Source organism: Pseudophryne corroboree, chromosome 4 (genome assembly GCF_028390025.1).
Source record: "Pseudophryne corroboree isolate aPseCor3 chromosome 4, aPseCor3.hap2, whole genome shotgun sequence".
Classification (NCBI taxonomy): domain Eukaryota; kingdom Metazoa; phylum Chordata; class Amphibia; order Anura; family Myobatrachidae; genus Pseudophryne; species Pseudophryne corroboree.
Window position 1 is genome coordinate 863,656,803 of NC_086447.1, and position 21,469 is coordinate 863,678,271.

At 43.4% G+C, this 21,469-nt stretch overlaps 1 protein-coding gene across 2 annotated transcripts in view; it reads right to left on the reverse strand.

Annotated features, from left to right (window-relative positions):
* Positions 1–21,469, reverse strand: part of MSH2 (mutS homolog 2) — a 430,334-nt gene that overhangs the window by 71,123 nt on the left and 337,742 nt on the right. For both annotated transcript variants that reach the window (XM_063918702.1, XM_063918703.1), the window contains one exon: positions 7,208–7,305. In XM_063918702.1, the coding sequence (XP_063774772.1) occupies positions 7,208–7,305 (98 nt within the window). The remainder of the gene's footprint in view (positions 1–7,207; positions 7,306–21,469) is intronic.

Below are 21,469 nucleotides of genomic sequence, written 5' to 3' on the forward strand. Positions count from 1 at the left end.
ACTGTTCCGCAGGAGCCATGGGCACTCTTAAGACTTTTCAATGGGTGTGAACTGGCTCCTCCCTCTATGCCCCTCCTCCAGACCTCAGTTATAGGAACTGTGCCCAGGGAGACTGATATTGAGGACAGGATTTACTTTAATACAAGTGGTGAGATACATACCAGCTCACACCTCAACCATGCCGCACAACATGGCATTCAACATAACACAACAGGCATGAACCAATTACAGCAACATGCTGAACTAATATAACATATGTGTAATCGTAATGAACAAAACTGCAGGTAAAGTACGCACTGGGACGGGCGCTCAGCATCCTCTACGGACTAGGAGAAAAGGATTTACTGGTAGGTATCAAAATCCTATTTTCTCATACGTCCTAGAGGATGCTTGAGCTACTGCGGTGACGTTGTCTGACTGGATCAGAACTGGTCGGTCGCGAAGTAAGGTCTCCGCTTGACGTAGGGCGTTGTATATGGCCTTTAGTTCCAGGATGTTGATGTGAATACAAGGCTCTTGACTTGACCAAAGGCCTTGGAAATTTCTTCCCTGTGTGACTGCTCCCCAACCTCGGAGGCTCGCGTCCGTGGTCACCAGGATCCAATCCTGAATGCCAAAACTGCGGCCCTCTAGAAGGTGAGCACTCTGCAGCCACCACAGGAGAGATACCCCAGCCCTGGGGGACAGGGTGATCCGCTGATGCATGTGCAGATGTGACCCGGACCATTTGTCCAATAGGTCCCATTGGAAAGTCCTTGCATTGAACCTGCCGAAGGGAATGGCTTCGTATGTCGCCACCATTTTTCCCAGAACTTGAGTGCAATGATGTACTGACACTTGTTTCGGCTTCAACAGGTTCTTGACTAGAGTCATGAGTTCCTGCGCTTTTTCTATCGGAAGAAAAACCCTTTTCTGGTCTGTGTCCAGAATCATGCCCAAAAAGGGCAGGCGAGTCGTAGGATTCAGCTGCGACTTTGGAATATTGAGAATCCAGCCAATTTGTGAATCGCATGTAACACTATCTCCCTTTCCAGAGGAGAAGTTGGTAGCGCCGATTTGAAAAACCGGCGAGGAGGCACCTCTTCGAATTCCAGCTTGTATCCCTGGGAAACAATTTCTATTGCCCAGGGATCCACCTGTGAGTGAACCCAGATGTGGCTGAAAAGTCGAAGACGTGCGCCCACTGGAGCGGACTCCCTCAGGGGAGCGCCAGCGTCATGCGGTGGATTTTGCAGTGGCCGGGGAGGACTTCTGTTCCTGGGAACTAGCTGTGTTGTGCAGCTTTTTTCCTCTGCCCTTACCCCGGGCAAGAAAGGACGATCCACGTACTCTTTTGCTTTTATTTGAACGAAAGGACTGCATTTGATAATGAGGCGCTTTCTTAGATTGTGAGGGAATAGAAGGCAAAAAATTCAAATTACCTGCCGTAGAGACGAGGTCCGAGAGGCCCTCTCCAAACAATTCCTTACCCTTGTAAGGCAAAAACTCCATATGCCTCTTTGAGTCGGCATCACCCGTCCACTGTCGGGTCCATAAGACTCGCCTAGCAGAAATCGACATAGCGTTTATTCTGGAACCCAGTAAACTAATGTCTCTTTGAGCATCCCTCATATATAAGACAGCATCTTTTATATGCCCTAGGGTCATTAAAATGGTATGCTTATCAAGGGTCTCAATATCCGCTGATAAGGAATCTGTCCATGCTGCTACAGCACTACAAACCTAGGCTGACGCAATTGCCGGTCTGAGTAAGGTACCAAAATGTGTGTAAATGGACTTCAAGGTAACCTCCTGCTTGCGGTCAGCAGGATCCTTGAGGGTAGCCGTATCTTGGGATGGGAGCGCTATCTTTTTTGATAAGCGTGTCAAAGCTTTGTCTACCCTAGGGGAGGATTCCCACCGTATTCTGTCCTGTGACGGGAAAGGATACGCTATTAGAATCCTTTTGGGAATCTGCAGTTTTTTGTCTGGAGTTTCCCAAGCTTTTTCGCATAATTCGTACAGCTCATGTGAAGAGGGAAAGGTGACCTCAGGTTTCTTTCCCTTATACATGTGTACCCTCGTGTCAGGGACAGGGGGTTCCTCAGTGATATGCAAAACATCTTTAATTGCAATAATCATATATCGAATACATTTAGCCACCGTTGGCTGCAATTTTGCATCATCGTAGTCGACACTGGAGTCTGAATCCGTGTCGGTATCTGTGTCAACTATTTGGGATAGTGGGCGCTTCTGAGACCCCGAAGGTTCCGGCGACATTGGGACAGACATGGGTTGACTCCCTGACTGTACCCTAGCTTCAGCTTTGTCTAATCTTTTGTGCAATAAATTAACATTAGCACTTAAAACATTCCACATATCCATCCAGTCAGGTGTCGGCGCTGCCGACGGAGACCTAACATTCATACACTCCCCCTCCTCCTTAGGTGAGCCTTCAACCTCAGACATGTCGACACACGCGTACCAACACACCACACACACACACACACACACACACACACACACACACACACACACACACACACACAGAGGGAAGCTCTTTTCTGAATACAGGTTCCCCACCAGGCCCTTTGGAGAGACAGTATGCCAGCACACACCCCAGCGCTATATGACCCAGGAAAAAACACAGAATGTTTACCCAGTAGCGCTTTTGTAGCATGTATATGCGCCAATTATGTGCCCCCCACTCTACTTAAAAACCCTCTTTCACAGTGTGTCAAGCAGGGGAGAGTCCGGGGAGCTTCCTCTCAGCGGTGCTGTGGAGAAAAATGGCGCTGGTGAGTGCTGAGGGAGAAGCCCCGTCCCCTCGGCGGTGGGCTTCTGTCCCGCTCAAATTTCTTGATAACATGGCGGGGGCTCTTTTTATACATGTACAGTGCCCAGCTGTACATGTATATATGTGTTTTTGCCACAGGAGGTTTTTATTGCTGCCCAGGGCGCCCCCCCTGCGCCCTTACAGTGACCGATGTGTGTGAGGTGAATGGGAGCAATGGCGCACAGCTTCACTGCTGTGCGTTACCTCTATGAAGATCAAGGTGTCTTCTGCCGCCTCTGAAGTCTTTTCCTCACATACTCACCCGGCTTCTATCTTCCGGCTCTGCGAGGAGGACAGCGGCGCGGTTCTGGGACGGACGGCGAGGGTGAGACCTGCGTACTGATCCCTCTGGAGCTAATGGTGTCCAGTAGCCTAAGAAACAGAGCCCTGAAACTCAGAGAAGTGGGTCTGTTTCTCTCTCCTCAGTCCCTCGATACAGGGAGCCTGTTGCCAGCAGGCTCCCTGAAAATAAAAAAACTAACTAAAATACTTTCTTTTACAGGAAACTCAGGAGAGCTCCCTGAAAGCACCCAGTCTCCACTGGGCACAGTATCAAACTGAGGTCTGGAGGAGGGGCATAGAGGGAGGAGCCAGTGCACACCCAGATTCAAAGTCCATCTTAAAGTGCCCATGTCTCCTGCGGAGCCCGTCTATCCCCATGGTCCTTACAGAGTCCCAGCATCCTCTAGGACGTTAGAGAAAAGCATGTCACATACTGTACTGTATCATAGGATTTAGCAGGAACTGCCTGTACGACTTACTGTAGCACAGTACATTTACTGTACACGGTACACCTCTAATACTCATTTCCTGTGGAGAATAATGTAAAAATGACATGTACAGGTACAGTACCTGTACAGTACTGTACATGGAGTATTTTCTTTACTGATCCATTTATTTAAATTTCTTTAACATCACAATGTACAGCATGGATAGGTAACCTTTGGTCCTTCGGCTGTTGATGAACTACACATACCAGCATGCCTTGCTACAGTTTTGCTATTTGGCCATGCTAAAACTGTTGCAGGGCATGCTGGGATGTGTAGTTCAACAACAGCTGGAGGACAGAGGGTTCCCCATTCCTGATGTACAGTATTGAACAGTGTTTCTTTGGAAACTGTACATTTACAGACCAGCCTACTGTACACCCAATTTTGTTTACCATAATACAGTAGAATGTGTGTAAATTACCATGTTAAAGTATCAACTTAAGAAAAATCATAAAGCATGGCTACTGTACTGTAAATCTTATAGTACTTGAGATTTCAAGCCGTGCCATACTGTACATGGCAGGATAAAGGAAATACTGTATGTAAAGTACAGTACAGTGTGGACAGATCTCTACTGTATGCATTCAATTCCAAATGCAATTTAGAGTAACCTTGTCCAAAATCTTTTGTCTGATTAACTGAAGACTAGATGGTCCAAGTTGTTTTCACAGTATCTTCATACAGTATAAGTGCAGTCGCTTTGATAGAGACACGAGCTCTTGTGTAAATGTTAGCAATGATCCCTTCTCATACAGTACCACTGATTCTCTAACGTCAATGAACTACAGTATTGCTCGAACAGTTAGTTGCGTCTGTATACACTAATTATATTTATTGATATGTCTACGGGACCTCATTGCTGCTATTTTATATAGCGTAATGAGACGCTCCTGCTGCCTTGTCCTGATATATGTAAAACCTGTGTGCACACTTCTATTGAATGTGAAGGTATATTACTATAGATTAAAAGAAAAAAAATTAATAAAGTGTCAGGAAAAAAAAACATGCATTCACACTTTGGGAATCGAACATGGGACTCTAAGAATGGGAAGCGGCACACTTCACCACTCGGACACGACGCCTCATTTTTGGTGTATGCCGTTACGGGACTTGGACACTCATACTGTACAATACATATAACGTCAATGTACTACAGTATTGCTTTAACACATTAGTTGCGACTGTATACACTATATTTATTGATATGTCAACGTCAATGGACTACAGTACTACTTTAACACATTACTTGCATCTGTATTCACTGTTTATTATATAGTTTGCCTACGGGACTTACAGTAACACGGCAATGGACAAGTGTTTTAACACGTTCGTTTGCATCTGTATAAACTTTTTTTTTTTTAATGGACTCTCTGTCTGACCATTGGTCTGTGTGTACAGTATACAGTAACATTACAGTCGTCACTGACCATTTGCCAGAGCTTGTAGATCAATCCGACGCTATTCGCTCTAAAGTACTGGTTTAGTGGAGCATTATTCACCCAGTGGTGGTGATGTGTATTGCATGCTGAGTATATAGTTGTGCCTCAACGCGCCTATCCGTGAATAAACTCAACAACCTAAGCTATCGCCTAGGTGCGACTAAACCTCTGTTTAGGCGGAGAAACGACAAAGATGAGGGAGGCTCCATCTGTAAAATAGGTAAAACCAGTGCTGGTGGCTATGTGGACAAACAGAAGCAAATCTTGTCCCTCACCACACAATTGAACCTAAGGATGACATATAAACACAATTTACTTAATTTAATGTTTCTTTCTAAATTTCTCAATAAGAAGCCTTTGGCCTAGGGGGTGGTGTTAAAAAAAAATATATTCTGATACGCTGGGGCGCCGTGGTTCAAAAAAGTTTGGGAACCACTGCAATGTTGAATGGGTGCTCAGATTCCCCCCCTTCCCCCCACACTCCAAAACATATACTGGAAGGTTAAATGGCTATTAACGGTTTAGCACACATGAGGCCACTAGATGGCGCCCGGTGAAGCAATTCAAGTATTGTTTTGTTCAGGCTCGCACTGCAGCCAGCATGACATTACTGTTATGTTGTCCTGTCATTGTAACGGGCTGGTAACTAGTAAGTGTATAATAGGGAAGAGAGACTGTAAGGGGCAGGGCAATAGGCTACGTAGGGATTGATGTGAATGACAAAATCACTGTACAGCACCGTGTAATTCAGTGGCGCTATATAAACAGTGTTGTTCCTGTCCAGAATAAGAATTTGAGACCTCACTTCGTCGACTTCAACAAGTTTCAAGAAGACATGCCACCAAATTGGCAATTAAGCAGAAACTGTAACAAACCTCACAACACACCACAAAAGCTTTTTGCTCCCTCCTCAGTTGGGCTTTCCCCAACCCATGCACCAGTTAGCTATAGCTACACTAAAACAATGAGCATACAGTTCTAAATAATAGCTGTACAGTTAGTATATATCCAGTCTATAGTTTTAGAAACGTATCTACTGGAAAATACATTTGGCCAAAGACAAGTTCAGGAACGCTGTTCATGAGTAGGTCATAAAGTAGTTACTGAGAGGTTCAGGAACTGGTTTTAGTCATATCAGAAGTAAACTTAAGTCACATACCTCCCTAGGACCAAGCTTCACAATGAAATTTTAGTTTAAAAAAAATAGTAATATTATTATTATTATTATTATTATTATTATTAATAATAATAATAATAATAATGAAAAAATGCTAGACAATACATTACTAATAACTACTCCAATAACTCTTATTTGCCATAATATTAGCACATTATAAAGTTGTTTGGGGCTGGGCGACAGAGCTGCAGGGTTGTGCGGTCATCTCAATACACAGCTGGCATGAGATCATTAGTGAAAGAGATCCCACATCTCAATCATTTAGTGTCTCCAGCAGAGAACTCGCAAACATCTTTATGGCAAATTACAGCGAGGTTTAAAAAAAAAAAAAAATCCACGGCAGAAAACTTGCAGTAATTTAACCTTATTTAATAACTGCTGAGTTTTCCTTTATTATTCAAAAGGTGGAAAAGTCACTTAACACTGCAACATTTAATAGCTCCTCATAGTAATGCCTCTCTAAGGACTGCTAATTTAAACATGACTGACAGCATGTCTACACCAATCCCACGGCCACCTTTATAGAATGCAAACATTCTATTTTCTACTTAATAAGGGTATAACAAAACAGCAAAGGAACATCAGCCACAAAACACAGGCACACTGGTTACACAAAGAGGGATTTGAAGGAAGAAAAAAAAAAGGAAGGAAAAAAACCCCATCAAAAACAAAACTGGATAGAACAGATTTTAGGAGATAGGCATCAAATCTTCTAACGACAAGTGGAGGTGTTGCTCATAACACCCAATCAGATTCTAGCTATCATTTTATAGAATGTACTGGATAAATGATAGGTTGCTATGGGCAACACCTACAACTTGTCATGGTTTGATATACATTTGTGTTCATCAATAAAGGTCACACTGGAAACCGCTGCCAGTACATGCACTCATCATTTATTGCCTATAAACCAAACACATGCTTCATGTCGCAGTCACCATAATATCATCTTGTGTATTATAAGAGTTCCAAAAACACTATTCATATGTATACTCGATGTACTCACCAGAAGAGATATTAATGATTTCTTTAACGATCGCATTCTGCGCCTCCTCATACTCCTCCCTGTTTCTCATGTATTCCTCACTGTACGAACTCAGTTTACTGTGATTGACAAAAAAAAAAACCATGCAAATAAAGAATGCTAAACAGAATTGTTCAAGTAACCCCATTTATTTCCCTTTCCACACGTCTGATTTTATTTTGTATTCCTGTAAGCCCACTTTTCTGCTAAGACTACTCACCCCTGTGCTGAGCTTATTCTGCCACTTTCAGGCTGGTCACATTTCAGCATCAACATAAATAAGTTTTGATGTGCAGTGCGCACACAAATTATACCTTGCTTTTTCCAGATGACTGACCTTTCATAAGACACCATTAGAATGAAAATTTACCATTTTTTTTAATTTATTTTTTTAAACTGCAAAAAGTTAAATTTTTTGAACCTCCACCAATAAACAACTTAGGGGGGGGGAATAGTCAATTAGGGTCGGATCCAATCCGACATGCATTTGTCAAAATGGATCCGACAACCCCTATTCAATCTCAAAACAAAAAACTGCAACAAACGAGCGCCTAATCATCAAATAAGAATTAAAAGCCAATGCGTGTTACATAGAATAAAATGATCACAATTGCATGTTCCTGATAGTCTGCGCTTGCCGGAATACTATGTGTAGTATTGTGGTGATAGCATGGAAAAAGAACAAACGGCTGCGCTGAATATCAGGAACGAAACATAATGTACAGAGAGCCAACGTAAAAAATAACAATGTTTATTAATAAAACATATAAAAAGATTAATTATCAAATAACCGGTGAATAATGTATATATATATATATATATATATATATATATATATATACCGTATATATATATATATATATATATATATATATATATATATATATAAAGTCACATGCCAAACACTCAAGATGAGAGTTGAGACAGAACCAGCACTCTGTGTAATTTTCAAAATAGTTTTTACTCCAAGCCGTGTTTCCAAACATGGGTAATCACATCGACATCAGCATGAAAGACAAAGGCATATACTCATCACTGGTAACTTCCCAAACAGCCGTTTTCGGTGAACAACCTTCCTCAGGGGAATAACCATGCATATGATCTAGCTGCCATGTGAAAAAAGTGCTTGTGTGCCGTGCAACTATTGCATCAATTGTGAGCCTCTTTTATGTGCTCACAATATAGTACTCACCACCAACACCTGGAGTCCAGTGTCGCCCATCCCACTGTTGTCCATGCACCCGGAGACGCAAGCCGTGGAACGCACGCCGGTTACCACGTGACCGGAAATTCCGGCACGTGGAGCGCAGGTTGCGTGTCACACGGCGGAAGTATCCCCAGACGGTGCAGTGCAAGTTGGTAAGAGGTCCACGGGCAACAAAAAACAGTCCCCCATGGTCCTGGTGGCGATAACTAGAATACAACAACACTAAATCCACCATAAAGTGCAAAGTTGGCTGCAAAAGTAACATAATTATGAGCAGTAATTATATCATAAGGACAACAATTATATACACAGGACACTACTGTGTCAACAAAGTTAAATAGTGTAAAAGTAATATAGAATGCTCATAGAGATGTTATTATGTAACTAATGTACAAAAAAGAAAAACAATAATAACCCAAAAAGAATGAAGAACGTTGCATTAGACATAAGGGATAATGAGTAGAAACTACAAATATAGAAACACAGAGATACACAAAGAAAAAAGCAGTAAGTTTCATAATATTATGAATGTAGTAGACACACCAATCATAGTGTCCACCAGCAAATCGAGGATTCCATCAGAACACTGCACCCTAAATAAACTATCAACGAAAAAATTCATAAAGTCCATAGGGCATCATGGTGTCCATCAGGTCACTACATCCTACAGAAAGGGTATCATAGAGAATTCTTCGTTAAGCCCATGGGGCGTCATGGAGTCCATCTGATATATCCATCGACATTCTTGCTGAAGTAGCAATCTATGTCTGTCCCCTCCCCTCCTTAAGGGGGGTACATGATCAATCGGCATATAGGTGAAGTCGCTCAGTTTATGCCCAGCAGAGACAAAATGCTTAGCAACAGGAGGTGTGCTGCCATCAACCTTCTGATAAGCTTTTTTAATCGAGGATCTATGCATGGCAATTCGCTCTTTGAGCATCCGTATGGTTTTACCAATATAGAGCTTCTTGCAAGGGCAAGCAATCATATATGTCACATACTTGGTTTCGCAGGTCATTCTGTGTTTCAGGGTATATTTGGTACCCTTATACGGATGATAGCAGAACTTGCCAGTTAACATAAAGCTACAGTTAACGCATCCGTGGCATCGGTAAGCGCCAGATTGAAGCTGTAGCCACTGAGTTCCTCTGCCCACACGTGGGCTAATGTCCGAGAAGGTTATGCGTTCCTTCATATTACGACTTCGTCGGTAGCAGAAGAGTGGCAGCTGTTCACAATATTGCCCCATCACAGGATCTGTTTGTAGTATATGCCAGTGTCTGCGTATGGATTGTCGGGCATCATTTGATGAAATCGAGTATGTACTGGCAAACACCAGTCGCTCAGAGTCGGATTTTGCCCGAGGTTGTAGTAGATCCTCACGTGAAAGTTGCATGCACTTGTCAATAGCTTGGCATACTTCGGTCTTCTGGTAACCCCTACTAATGAAATTGTCACCCATCCTGGTGAGTGCCTCACGTAGTGTCCTCCGATCAGAGGTGATCCTGGCAACACGAACCAGTTGGGAATAGGGTAAACCCCTCTTCAATGCCATGGGGTGAAAACTCGATGCAAGTAGGAGAGAGTTCTTATCAGTGGGCTTCCTGTATATCTCTGTAATTATGGAGCCATCCTGCACTCGTACAGTCACATCAAGGAAATTGATCACAGATGTATCATGGGTGCAGGTGAATCTGATGGATCCCGAGATGCTGTTGAGTGTATCAACAAAATCAAGCAACCTCCGTTCACCCCCAGTCCACAGCATAAACAGGTCATCAATGTAACGAACGTAAAAACTAATATACCTGGAAAAAATGGAATTACCCATAATATATCTCTGTTCATATTGATACATGAACAGGTTGGCATACGATGGGGCCATATTGGACCCCATCGCAGTGCCCTTCAGTTGTAAATAAAACGAGTTATTAAACAAAAAATAATTTTTGTGAAGTACAACTTCCATCAATAACAAAATAAATTCCAATGGGGGACCCTCATACTGTGGACTGAGGGAGACGGATTCTTTAACAGCAGACAGACCCTCGGCATGCCCAATGTTGGTGTATAAGCTGGTGACATCCAGCGTCACCAGCATACAACCACTTGGGAGCGGACCAACAGCATTCAACTTAGAAAGAAAATCAGTGGTATCCCTGATATAGTACGGGGTAGCCTGTACCACTGGTTGAAGATGGAAATCAATAAATTGGGAGATTGGTTGACCCAAGGACCCACGGGAGGAGATGATAGGCCTTCCCGGGGGTTTGGAGAGAGATTTATGCACTTTTGGCAAAGTGTATATTAAAGGGATTTTGGGAAAATCCTGTCTTAAGAAATCGGTGGTAGGTTCATCAATCCAACCATTGATAAGGCCTAGAGAGATAATTGAATCAATTTCTCTCTTATACCTTTCTGTCGGATCGCTGGGAAGAGGTTTGTAGCATTGTGTGTCAGACAGTTGCCGTAGGATCTCGTCAATATAATCCTGGCGATTCATCATTACAATTGCCCCGCCCTTATCTGCGGGGCGTATGATGATCTCAGGATTATCGCGTAAGGTTTTAACGGCCTCGGATTCTTGTCTAGACAAATTGGAATAATGCAAACGTCCTTTACGTATTGAGGCCAGAGTCTCATCACGGACTAATCTCATAAAGGTCTCAATGGAGGCATTACTGGGTGGGGGATCAAAAGTACTCCTACCCCTAAAAATCAATTGTTGTCCAGTTCGTTCACCCTTACCAGAAAAGAAATTTTTTAACCGCAACTGTCGTTGAAATTTATATAATTCAATTTCACAGTCGAATTTATTCTGTCGGTATGTCTGTACAAAAGACAGACCCTTAGAAAGGACCGTCATTTCTAATTCGGAGGGTGAATAAGCTGACAGATTAATCACTGTTACTTCTTGCCTCCCTTCTGATTTTTGTTTGTGGTTTTTATGTCTCCTCCCCCCTCGCCTACAGGGTTTTTTATGTTCTTGTTGCCCCTTACTAGACTCCTTGTGTTGGCTCTTTTGTCTAAAAAAGCAGCTGAATTTTTACTGTAAGAGGAATGATCCGAGTCGCTCTGTGAGGTGTGCGACTCAATGTCGGTGAATTGCAGATCGTTCCTTCTCCTGTAACCTGATCCAACCCTCCAAGGTCGTCGACCGGAGGAGGAGTGTACCCACGGATAGACCCTAGATTCCTTATAATCGTCCTTTACTTTTCTGTATTTAGATTTCTTAAAAGCCAAAAGGTCACTTTTAAAAGTGGCCAAATTATCATCCAACTGTGTCAACCAATCTGTAGAGCTGTCTGCTTTCAGTGTTTCAAGACCCTGTGTTTCACAAGCTGCAATTTCTTTTTTTACACTATCAATTTCACTATTGACCTGTTGAACAATTAATACCATAAGATCAAAACTGCACTGATTAAGTATCAGACACCACTGTCTGCAAAACTCTTTATTGTTACGTCCTATGGTGGGCTGGTTCCTAATTCTCAGACCACGTGGTATGAATTTTTCTTTATGATATTGTGAGAGCGTAAGCCCATGCAACTCTAATTCAATTAACCTCTTGCGTAATTTCAAGAGGTCACTGTTAATCTCAGACGGTGTGTCAATGTCAAAAGCAAGTTGATCTGTGGTGTTAAACAAGATCTTAGTCACATCTTTATCTAAAAATCTCTTAGTGCCTGTTAAATCCCCAATGTCGCTCTCCATGCTGTATTCAAGAGAGAGACAAAGTGCAAGTGCCACAAACCAAAAAATACAAGAATACACACAAAGAAAACAAAAAACACAAACAAAAACAGTCCACTAAAAAATTGATAGTGGTGCAGCTCCAAACATCATCTAGCAAAGTCACAGAACTGAGTCCCGGGAAGCCGCACTGACACTCTCCATTAATTAAAAAGCAGGTGTCCGGTTAATTCATGAATAAAGTCACATGCCAAACACTCAAGATGAGAGTTGAGACAGAACCAGCACTCTGTGTAATTTTCAAAATAGTTTTTACTCCAAGCCGTGTTTCCAAACATGGGTAATCACATCGACATCAGCATGAAAGACAAAGGCATATACTCATCACTGGTAACTTCCCAAACAGCCGTTTTCGGTGAACAACCTTCCTCAGGGGAATAACCATGCATATGATCTAGCTGCCATGTGAAAAAAGTGCTTGTGTGCCGTGCAACTATTGCATCAATTGTGAGCCTCTTTTATGTGCTCACAATATAGTACTCACCACCAACACCTGGAGTCCAGTGTCGCCCCAGTGGGGCCCATCCCACCGTTGTCCATGCACCCGGAGACGCAAGCCGTGGAACGCACGCCGGTTACCACGTGACCGGAAATTCCGGCACGTGGAGCGCAGGTTGCGTGTCACACGGCGGAAGTATCCCCAGACGGTGCAGTGCAAGTTGGTAAGAGGTCCACGGGCAACAAAAAACAGTCCCCCATGGTCCTGGTGGCGATAACTAGAATACAACAACACTAAATCCACCATAAAGTGCAAAGTTGGCTGCAAAAGTAACATAATTATGAGCAGTAATTATATCATAAGGACAACAATTATATACACAGGACACTACTGTGTCAACAAAGTTAAATAGTGTAAAAGTAATATAGAATGCTCATAGAGATGTTATTATGTAACTAATGTACAAAAAAGAAAAACAATAATAACCCAAAAAGAATGAAGAACGTTGCATTAGACATAAGGGATAATGAGTAGAAACTACAAATATAGAAACACAGAGATACACAAAGAAAAAAGCAGTAAGTTTCATAATATTATGAATGTAGTAGACACACCAATCATAGTGTCCACCAGCAAATCGAGGATTCCATCAGAACACTGCACCCTAAATAAACTATCAACGAAAAAATTCATAAAGTCCATAGGGCATCATGGTGTCCATCAGGTCACTACATCCTACAGAAAGGGTATCATAGAGAATTCTTCGTTAAGCCCATGGGGCGTCATGGAGTCCATCTGATATATCCATCGACATTCTTGCTGAAGTAGCAATCTATGTCTGTCCCCTCCCCTCCTTAAGGGGGGTACATGATCAATCGGCATATAGGTGAAGTCGCTCAGTTTATGCCCAGCAGAGACAAAATGCTTAGCAGCAGGAGGTGTGCTGCCATCAACCTTCTGATAAGCTTTTTTAATCGAGGATCTATGCATGGCAATTCGCTCTTTGAGCATCCGTATGGTTTTACCAATATAGAGCTTCTTGCAAGGGCAAGCAATCATATATGTCACATACTTGGTTTCGCAGGTCATTCTGTGTTTCAGGGTATATTTGGTACCCTTATACGGATGATAGCAGAACTTGCCAGTTAACATAAAGCTACAGTTAACGCATCCGTGGCATCGGTAAGCGCCAGATTGAAGCTGTAGCCACTGAGTTCCTCTGCCCACACGTTCGTTACATTGATGACCTGTTTATGCTGTGGACTGGGGGTGAACGGAGGTTGCTTGATTTTGTTGATACACTCAACAGCATCTCGGGATCCATCAGATTCACCTGCACCCATGATACATCTGTGATCAATTTCCTTGATGTGACTGTACGAGTGCAGGATGGCTCCATAATTACAGAGATATACAGGAAGCCCACTGATAAGAACTCTCTCCTACTTGCATCGAGTTTTCACCCCATGGCATTGAAGAGGGGTTTACCCTATTCCCAACTGGTTCGTGTTGCCAGGATCACCTCTGATCGGAGGACACTACGTGAGGCACTCACCAGGATGGGTGACAATTTCATTAGTAGGGGTTACCAGAAGACCGAAGTATGCCAAGCTATTGACTAGTGCATGCAACTTTCACGTGAGGATCTACTACAACCTCGGGCAAAATCCGACTCTGAGCGACTGGTGTTTGCCAGTACATACTCGATTTCATCAAATGATGCCCGACAATCCATACGCAGACACTGGCATATACTACAAACAGATCCTGTGATGGGGCAATATTGTGAACAGCTGCCACTCTTCTGCTACCGACGAAGTCGTAATATGAAGGAACGCATAACCTTCTCGGACATTAGCCCACGTGTGGGCAGAGGAACTCAGTGGCTACAGCTTCAATCTGGCGCTTACCGATGCCACGGATGCGTTAACTGTAGCTTTATGTTAACTGGCAAGTTCTGCTATCATCCGTATAAGGGTACCAAATATACCCTGAAACACAGAATGACCTGCGAAACCAAGTATGTGACATATATGATTGCTTGCCCTTGCAAGAAGCTCTATATTGGTAAAACCATACGGATGCTCAAAGAGCGAATTGCCATGCATAGATCCTCGATTAAAAAAGCTTATCAGAAGGTTGATGGCAGCACACCTCCTGTTGCTAAGCATTTTGTCTCTGCTGGGCATAAACTGAGCGACTTCACCTATATGCCGATTGATCATGTACCCCCCTTAAGGAGGGGAGGGGACAGACATAGATTGCTACTTCAGCAAGAATGTCGATGGATATATCAGATGGACTCCATGACGCCCCATGGGCTTAACGAAGAATTCTCTATGATACCCTTTCTGTAGGATGTAGTGACCTGATGGACACCATGATGCCCTATGGACTTTATGAATTTTTTCGTTGATAGTTTATTTAGGGTGCAGTGTTCTGATGGAATCCTCGATTTGCTGGTGGACACTATGATTGGTGTGTCTACTACATTCATAATATTATGAAACTTACTGCTTTTTTCTTTGTGTATCTCTGTGTTTCTATATTTGTAGTTTCTACTCATTATCCCTTATGTCTAATGCAACGTTCTTCATTCTTTTTGGGTTATTATTGTTTTTCTTTTTTGTACATTAGTTACATAATAACATCTCTATGAGCATTCTATATTACTTTTACACTATTTAACTTTGTTGACACAGTAGTGTCCTGTGTATATAATTGTTGTCCTTATGATATAATTACTGCTCATAATTATGTTACTTTTGCAGCCAACTTTGCACTTTATGGTGGATTTAGTGTTGTTGTATTCTAGTTATCGCCACCAGGACCATGGGGGACTGTTTTTTGTTGCCCGTGGACCTCTTACCAACTTGCACTGCACCGTCTGGGGATACTTCCGCCGTGTGACACGCAACCTGCGCTCCACGTGCCGGAATTTCCGGTCACGTGGTAACCGGCGTGCGTTCCACGGCTTGCGTCTCCGGGTGCATGGACAACGGTGGGATGGGCCCCACTGGGGCGACACTGGACTCCAGGTGTTGGTGGTGAGTACTATATTGTGAGCACATAAAAGAGGCTCACAATTGATGCAATAGTTGCACGGCACACAAGCACTTTTTTCACATGGCAGCTAGATCATATGCATGGTTATTCCCCTGAGGAAGGTTGTTCACCGAAAACGGCTGTTTGGGAAGTTACCAGTGATGAGTATATGCCTTTGTCTTTCATGCTGATGTCGATGTGATTACCCATGTTTGGAAACACGGCTTGGAGTAAAAACTATTTTGAAAATTACACAGAGTGCTGGTTCTGTCTCAACTCTCATCTTGAGTGTTTGGCATGTGACTTTATTCATGAATTAACCGGACACCTGCTTTTTAATTAATGGAGAGTGTCAGTGCGGCTTCCCGGGACTCAGTTCTGTGACTTTGCTATATATATATATATATATATATATATATATATATATGAGAACATTCACTAAACGTGAACTGGTGGTATATTGTAATAACTCAGCTTTTTGAGGGTGAAGAGTTCCAAGCTCCACTTGTTAGATAATTGATAAGTACCAGGTATGCTGGTGGAATCCTAATGGATTACAAGTCCCTCAGTTGAAAGTGATATTCAATACCTTTCCAAAATGGGCTGGTAAGAGCCGAGCGTCCTCGGCTTCAATGTCCTGCAATGCCCATGTACGCTGTGCAGCGGAAAGGAGGGACCCGCCCCTATCCACACTCAGCTAAGGTGAAATCTTCCAGGTGCTCCTTGGTCCCCGCTGCACTCTCCGTCTACAGCATCCGACATCAGCGGCTCCAGCGCACACGCCGCCACGACCGGGTTGTCAGAGAGACGGTCTCCTCCTTTCCGCTGCACAGCGTACATGGGCATTGCAGGACATTGAAGCCGAGGACGCTCGGCTCTTACCAGCCCATTTTGGAAAGGTATTGAATATCACTTTCAACTGAGGGACTTGTAATCCATTAGGATTCCACCAGCATACCTGGTACTTATCAATTATCTAACAAGTGGAACTTGGAACTCTTCACCCTCAAAAAGCTGAGTTATTACAATATACCACCAGTTCACGTTTAGTGAATGTTCTCATATATATATATATATATATATATATATATATATATATATACACATTATTCACCGGTTATTTGATAATTAATCTTTTTATATGTTTTATTAATAAACATTGTTATTTTTTACGTTGGCTCTCTGTACATTATGTTTCGTTCCCGATATTCAGCGCAGCCGTTTGTTCTTTTTCCCTATTCAATCTCATCTCAATTCGACTTTTAAAAAGTCGAATTAAGATGAGGGACCCAGAGGAGGAGGAGGGGGGGGGGGGCAGCGCGGAGAGACCAGCCGGGACAGCCGCGGGCAGACGGAGGAGAGCAGAGCTGCAGAAGGATGTCACACAGCCGCCCGACCTCACAGCAGTGTCCACCCGGCTCCAGCAAGCGTGACCTCACTTGCTGGAGGCGGGTGGAAGCTGCCGTGAGCGGCGCGGCTGTGTGACATCCTCCTGCAGCGCTGTGCTGTAGCGCTGCTCTCCCCTGTATGCCCGCGGCTGTCCCCCGTCTCCTCACGGCTCTCCCCCCTCTCGTCCTCTGGTTCCCACATCTCAGTACGACATTTTTTTATATCTGACTGAGATGGTCAGAAATGAGGCCAAATCCTGACGAATTTGGCCCAGTTTCACTCAAAAGTACGTGAATCGGCGGTATAGCTGTGTACTATTCGACAAATCAAATTCCACGACTTGTCGAATAAAAACTGCTGGGACTGAGTAGGTCGAATCATGATTCGACCTTAAAAAATCGAAAACTGCCCTCTTTTCGACAGACGGCATTTTTCAACACCAATTGAATCCCTTAATGTTCTTTGGGATACCAGAAAAGCATACAGGTTTTCATGGGATGTAATCATGTTACCGGCGGTCGGGATCCCGCCGGTCAGTATACCAATGCTGGAATCCCAACAGTCGGCATGCCGACTAACAGGGACTTATTCCCACTCGCAGGTGTCCACAACACCCAGCGTGGGAATAGAACCTATGGTGTGCGCAGCGAGCAACCAAGGGGCTTCGTTTCGCTCGCACTAATTGGGGTTCCCGATCAGTTTACAAACAAAACGAACACACAAAAAACTCATGTCGACCGTTTCCACGTCGACCTGATGACAGTGTCGACCTAGTCACTGTCGACCAATAGTGGTCGACCTAATGACTGTCGACCTGGTTAGGGTTGACCCAATCCCCTTCATCAAATAGTCTGGGGCAAGCTTTAGGCAGTTGTGCACCAGTCTCACAGCCCCGGTACAGCCCTAACCATCCATGTTAAATAAGGACACACCTGAGTTTTCTAAGGCAAAATCGAGCATTATAACCTTTCACCTCTGGACTTGGTTATACCCTACATTCTAAAAAGTATTAATATCTGGTGGGGAGGCAGTCAATTTACTAGCTGTCGCGATCCCAGCAGTCAGGATACAGACGCCGGAATCCTGATACCCGGTGAAATAGCGGCAGTCGGAAAGAGGACACGCTGCGCTCGCCGCCGGTATCCCACAGCAACTGGCTTCTAATAGTTTAACAAAACAAATCATCTCATTTAATGATAGGCAATATGTTACACTTCAGGGGCAGAACTGGGCAGTCCTCTGCCCTTCATAAGGACTGAAGATTATCCATAAACTCAGTAATAAGAACAAAAAAAATAAAAACAAGAGACATCTGTACAACATACTAAAAGGCATTTTATACAAGTGTTACAAGCTCTGATAAAACAGACAATATAGCAGGAAGAGCTGAGATGAGGAATTCTCAGACTGCTTATCACAAATCTCATAAGTTACACCATCTTTTTTTTTCTGTACATATTTAAAAAAAAAAAAATGTAATTGATAAAAACACATGCAAATGCATCATTCATGTCAAAATTAGGTCTCAATTTCTGATAGTAATGCATTACAGGGGCTATTTCATTAAGCCACATGCCACTTCTTCCTCATGGCTAACCGTCTACTTAGCTGGGGGTAGCCCAGCCAGTACACGCCACAGGTTCTATTCCCACTCTATGAATGTCATAGACACCTACAAGTGAAAATAGTCCGTTAGTCGACATTGCAATCGGTCGGGATCCCGGCGCTGGTAAAGTGACTGGTGGAACTACATCCCCTTTCCAGAACACATCTACGGTTTGCAAGGGAAAATTAGGGATGCTACAGGTTGCAGAGTGACGCTGCCTGCCCAGTCCAGAGACAATGAGCGCCTATCATACCAAATTAAAGTGGAGATATCTCCCTGATGCACTGACTGCCAGGCCCGAGCGAGACCGATCACAGCAGCATTTTATTTTACATGAACTGACCAGGCCACAGTAACGCTTACACTCTGCAGGAAAGCACAAACCCTGCACCAATTATTTTTTTTAACACAAGAGACACTTAACTAAGAGGTAGAATAATATTACACTTCATCAGTGGTGAATGGAAATGAATTCCACGCCTTGAATTAGACTGCTCGCATGAACATTATTTATTCATTGTTGTGCCATTCCGAACTAATCAAAGGATATCAGCGTTAAGCAGCATTTTGTCAAGTGTGTCGGCTCTGTTATAACTGTAATTCAGGCTTGAGAATTAGTGCTAGACGTTAATAGGAGCTTAGGGAGCAGCCAGAAAAAGGACAGATACACAGAATGACTTATTGAAAAGGAGTCACTGATTTCAAACACAATTCGCCGACACCATAATGTCTACTGGATACGACATGGAAACACTTCTTGTGCATACAATACAAATGTCTCCTTTCAGACATATAATTGGATTTCTAGGTAAGTATAACAAAAAAAAAAAACCGTCAAAGCCAGATCTACAAGTTATTAGTTGAAGCAGTATTTGACATCTTATAGTTATCCTGTAACCAAGCTTGATATCCGCCAAAATAGCATCAGGTCGGCAGGACAGGATGAGACGTGTAGTTCCACAACACCGGTTATGCCGTGTCCTACCCTCAAACAGGTTCATAAAGGCGCTTCGGTCGTTTTAAATATAGATCAGAGGAGACGCAAGTTCTGAGAGCGCACTATGGCCAGTTGCCGGGCACCCAGCTGTCTAAGAGTCAATCCCATCTCAAAGGGTCCAATTTATAATTTTCTGTTTGCTTGACCTATTTGTTAGTTATCATCGCTACATGCCCATAGCTCTAACCCACAAGTGTTCTTATTTCCCGCGCTTCTTACTAATGCCAGCCATCTTTAAATCAAGTCAGACAGCGATTTCATTTTTGCCAGTGTTTACACAAATACCTCAGGACTGGGAAGTTGTATAACCTTGAGACAAAGACGTATTGTTTTCAGCTCATAGTAGGCTATTAATAATCTTCTCTCATTTATTGATGAGTAAAATGGGGGGGTGGGGGCGGCGGATCCGCCAGAATGAAACATTTGGGAAATTTTGCCTTTTCGGCTTGGATTCGGTGAGCTGTACATATGTACTAGTAATCTGCTGCAAATCAAGCTGAAGTCTGGGATTTGTGCCCAATTGAAAATGATGTCCAATTCAAGATTCCACCTGCTTTAGGCCTAAACATCTCCTGTTGGCAACAAAGGATACATTTTATTTTTGGCTCAAGTGAAAGTCTATATCAGGGGTAGGCAACCTGCTGCGGAACTACACCTTCCAGCATGCCCTGCTACAGTTTTAGTATTCCCTAACAGCAAAAATGTGGCAGGGCATACTGGGAGGTGTAGTTCTACAGCAGTTGGAGTGCCACAGGTTGCCTACTCCTGGTCTAGAGGACACACTTTGCTACTATGTAAAAAAAAACTCATTTATATCCACATTATTTAAAATACAAATGTATTGGGTGGAAAACAATTGTCAGATTTGGGTCAGTGCAAATCAATGTGTGTTTGCACATTCCGGTGACAGGGCCCGTCCCAGAAACAGACGCAGAGCACAAAGCCGCTGTCTTTGTAAGTGGCGGCTGTGCGAGAATATGCTAATGACGCAGGAAGTGTCTGGTGTAACTAGATGCCTCCAGCCGGCTTCTCTGATCCAATGCCACGAAGGAAGGCAAAGCATCTGATCGTCACCTGCGTTACTCATGAGGGCCAATCAATTTACGCTGCTGACCCCAGTGAAGCTGTGCCCAAGTAAAGAGCGAGCAGCATCGCAGCCTCAGATCTGCACATGCGCAGTTCCAAAAACAGTACAGACGTGCGTAAACATCGGACTCACATACATCTCACCGCCCACAAAATTAAATGACAGCCAGTTTATTTTCATTACGTGCTTGCAAAGTAGTATGAGGGACAAAGAGAAAGCGGTCACACAGCTAGAAGCAGCAGTCATTCAGCAGGCACTGGATAAGCATAATAACCACTGCCTGCTCCACCAACCACTTCCAGGAAACTCGACCTTCCCATCTTCATGCAGTGAAGGAAAGTGCAATTTATCATTGGCTAACAGAATCGGATAACAAAATATCACAGTGCCATGGTTGCTAGGTCTCACCATCACCTACAGCTTTACACATCAGCATTAAAAAAGGTGCCAATTCAAGACCTAAAAAGTCAAAAGCTTGGTTGCCACTGCAAATTGACTTGTTTTGTTCAGAAAGACATGGATACGTGGCAATGGACTGGTGCTGGGGTGGCCAGGCTTTGTTATAAGAGGGGTGTGCAGTGCTTAGGTAGAATAGACACAATCTGACTGTCTGCTTCTCTAACTAAAGGTCTTGTGAAATATCAGGGCACAGAACCAGATATAAAGCCGCACTGCACACCAAAGAAGTCAGCATGTGCACTTCCTTCACAAACTCGTTATG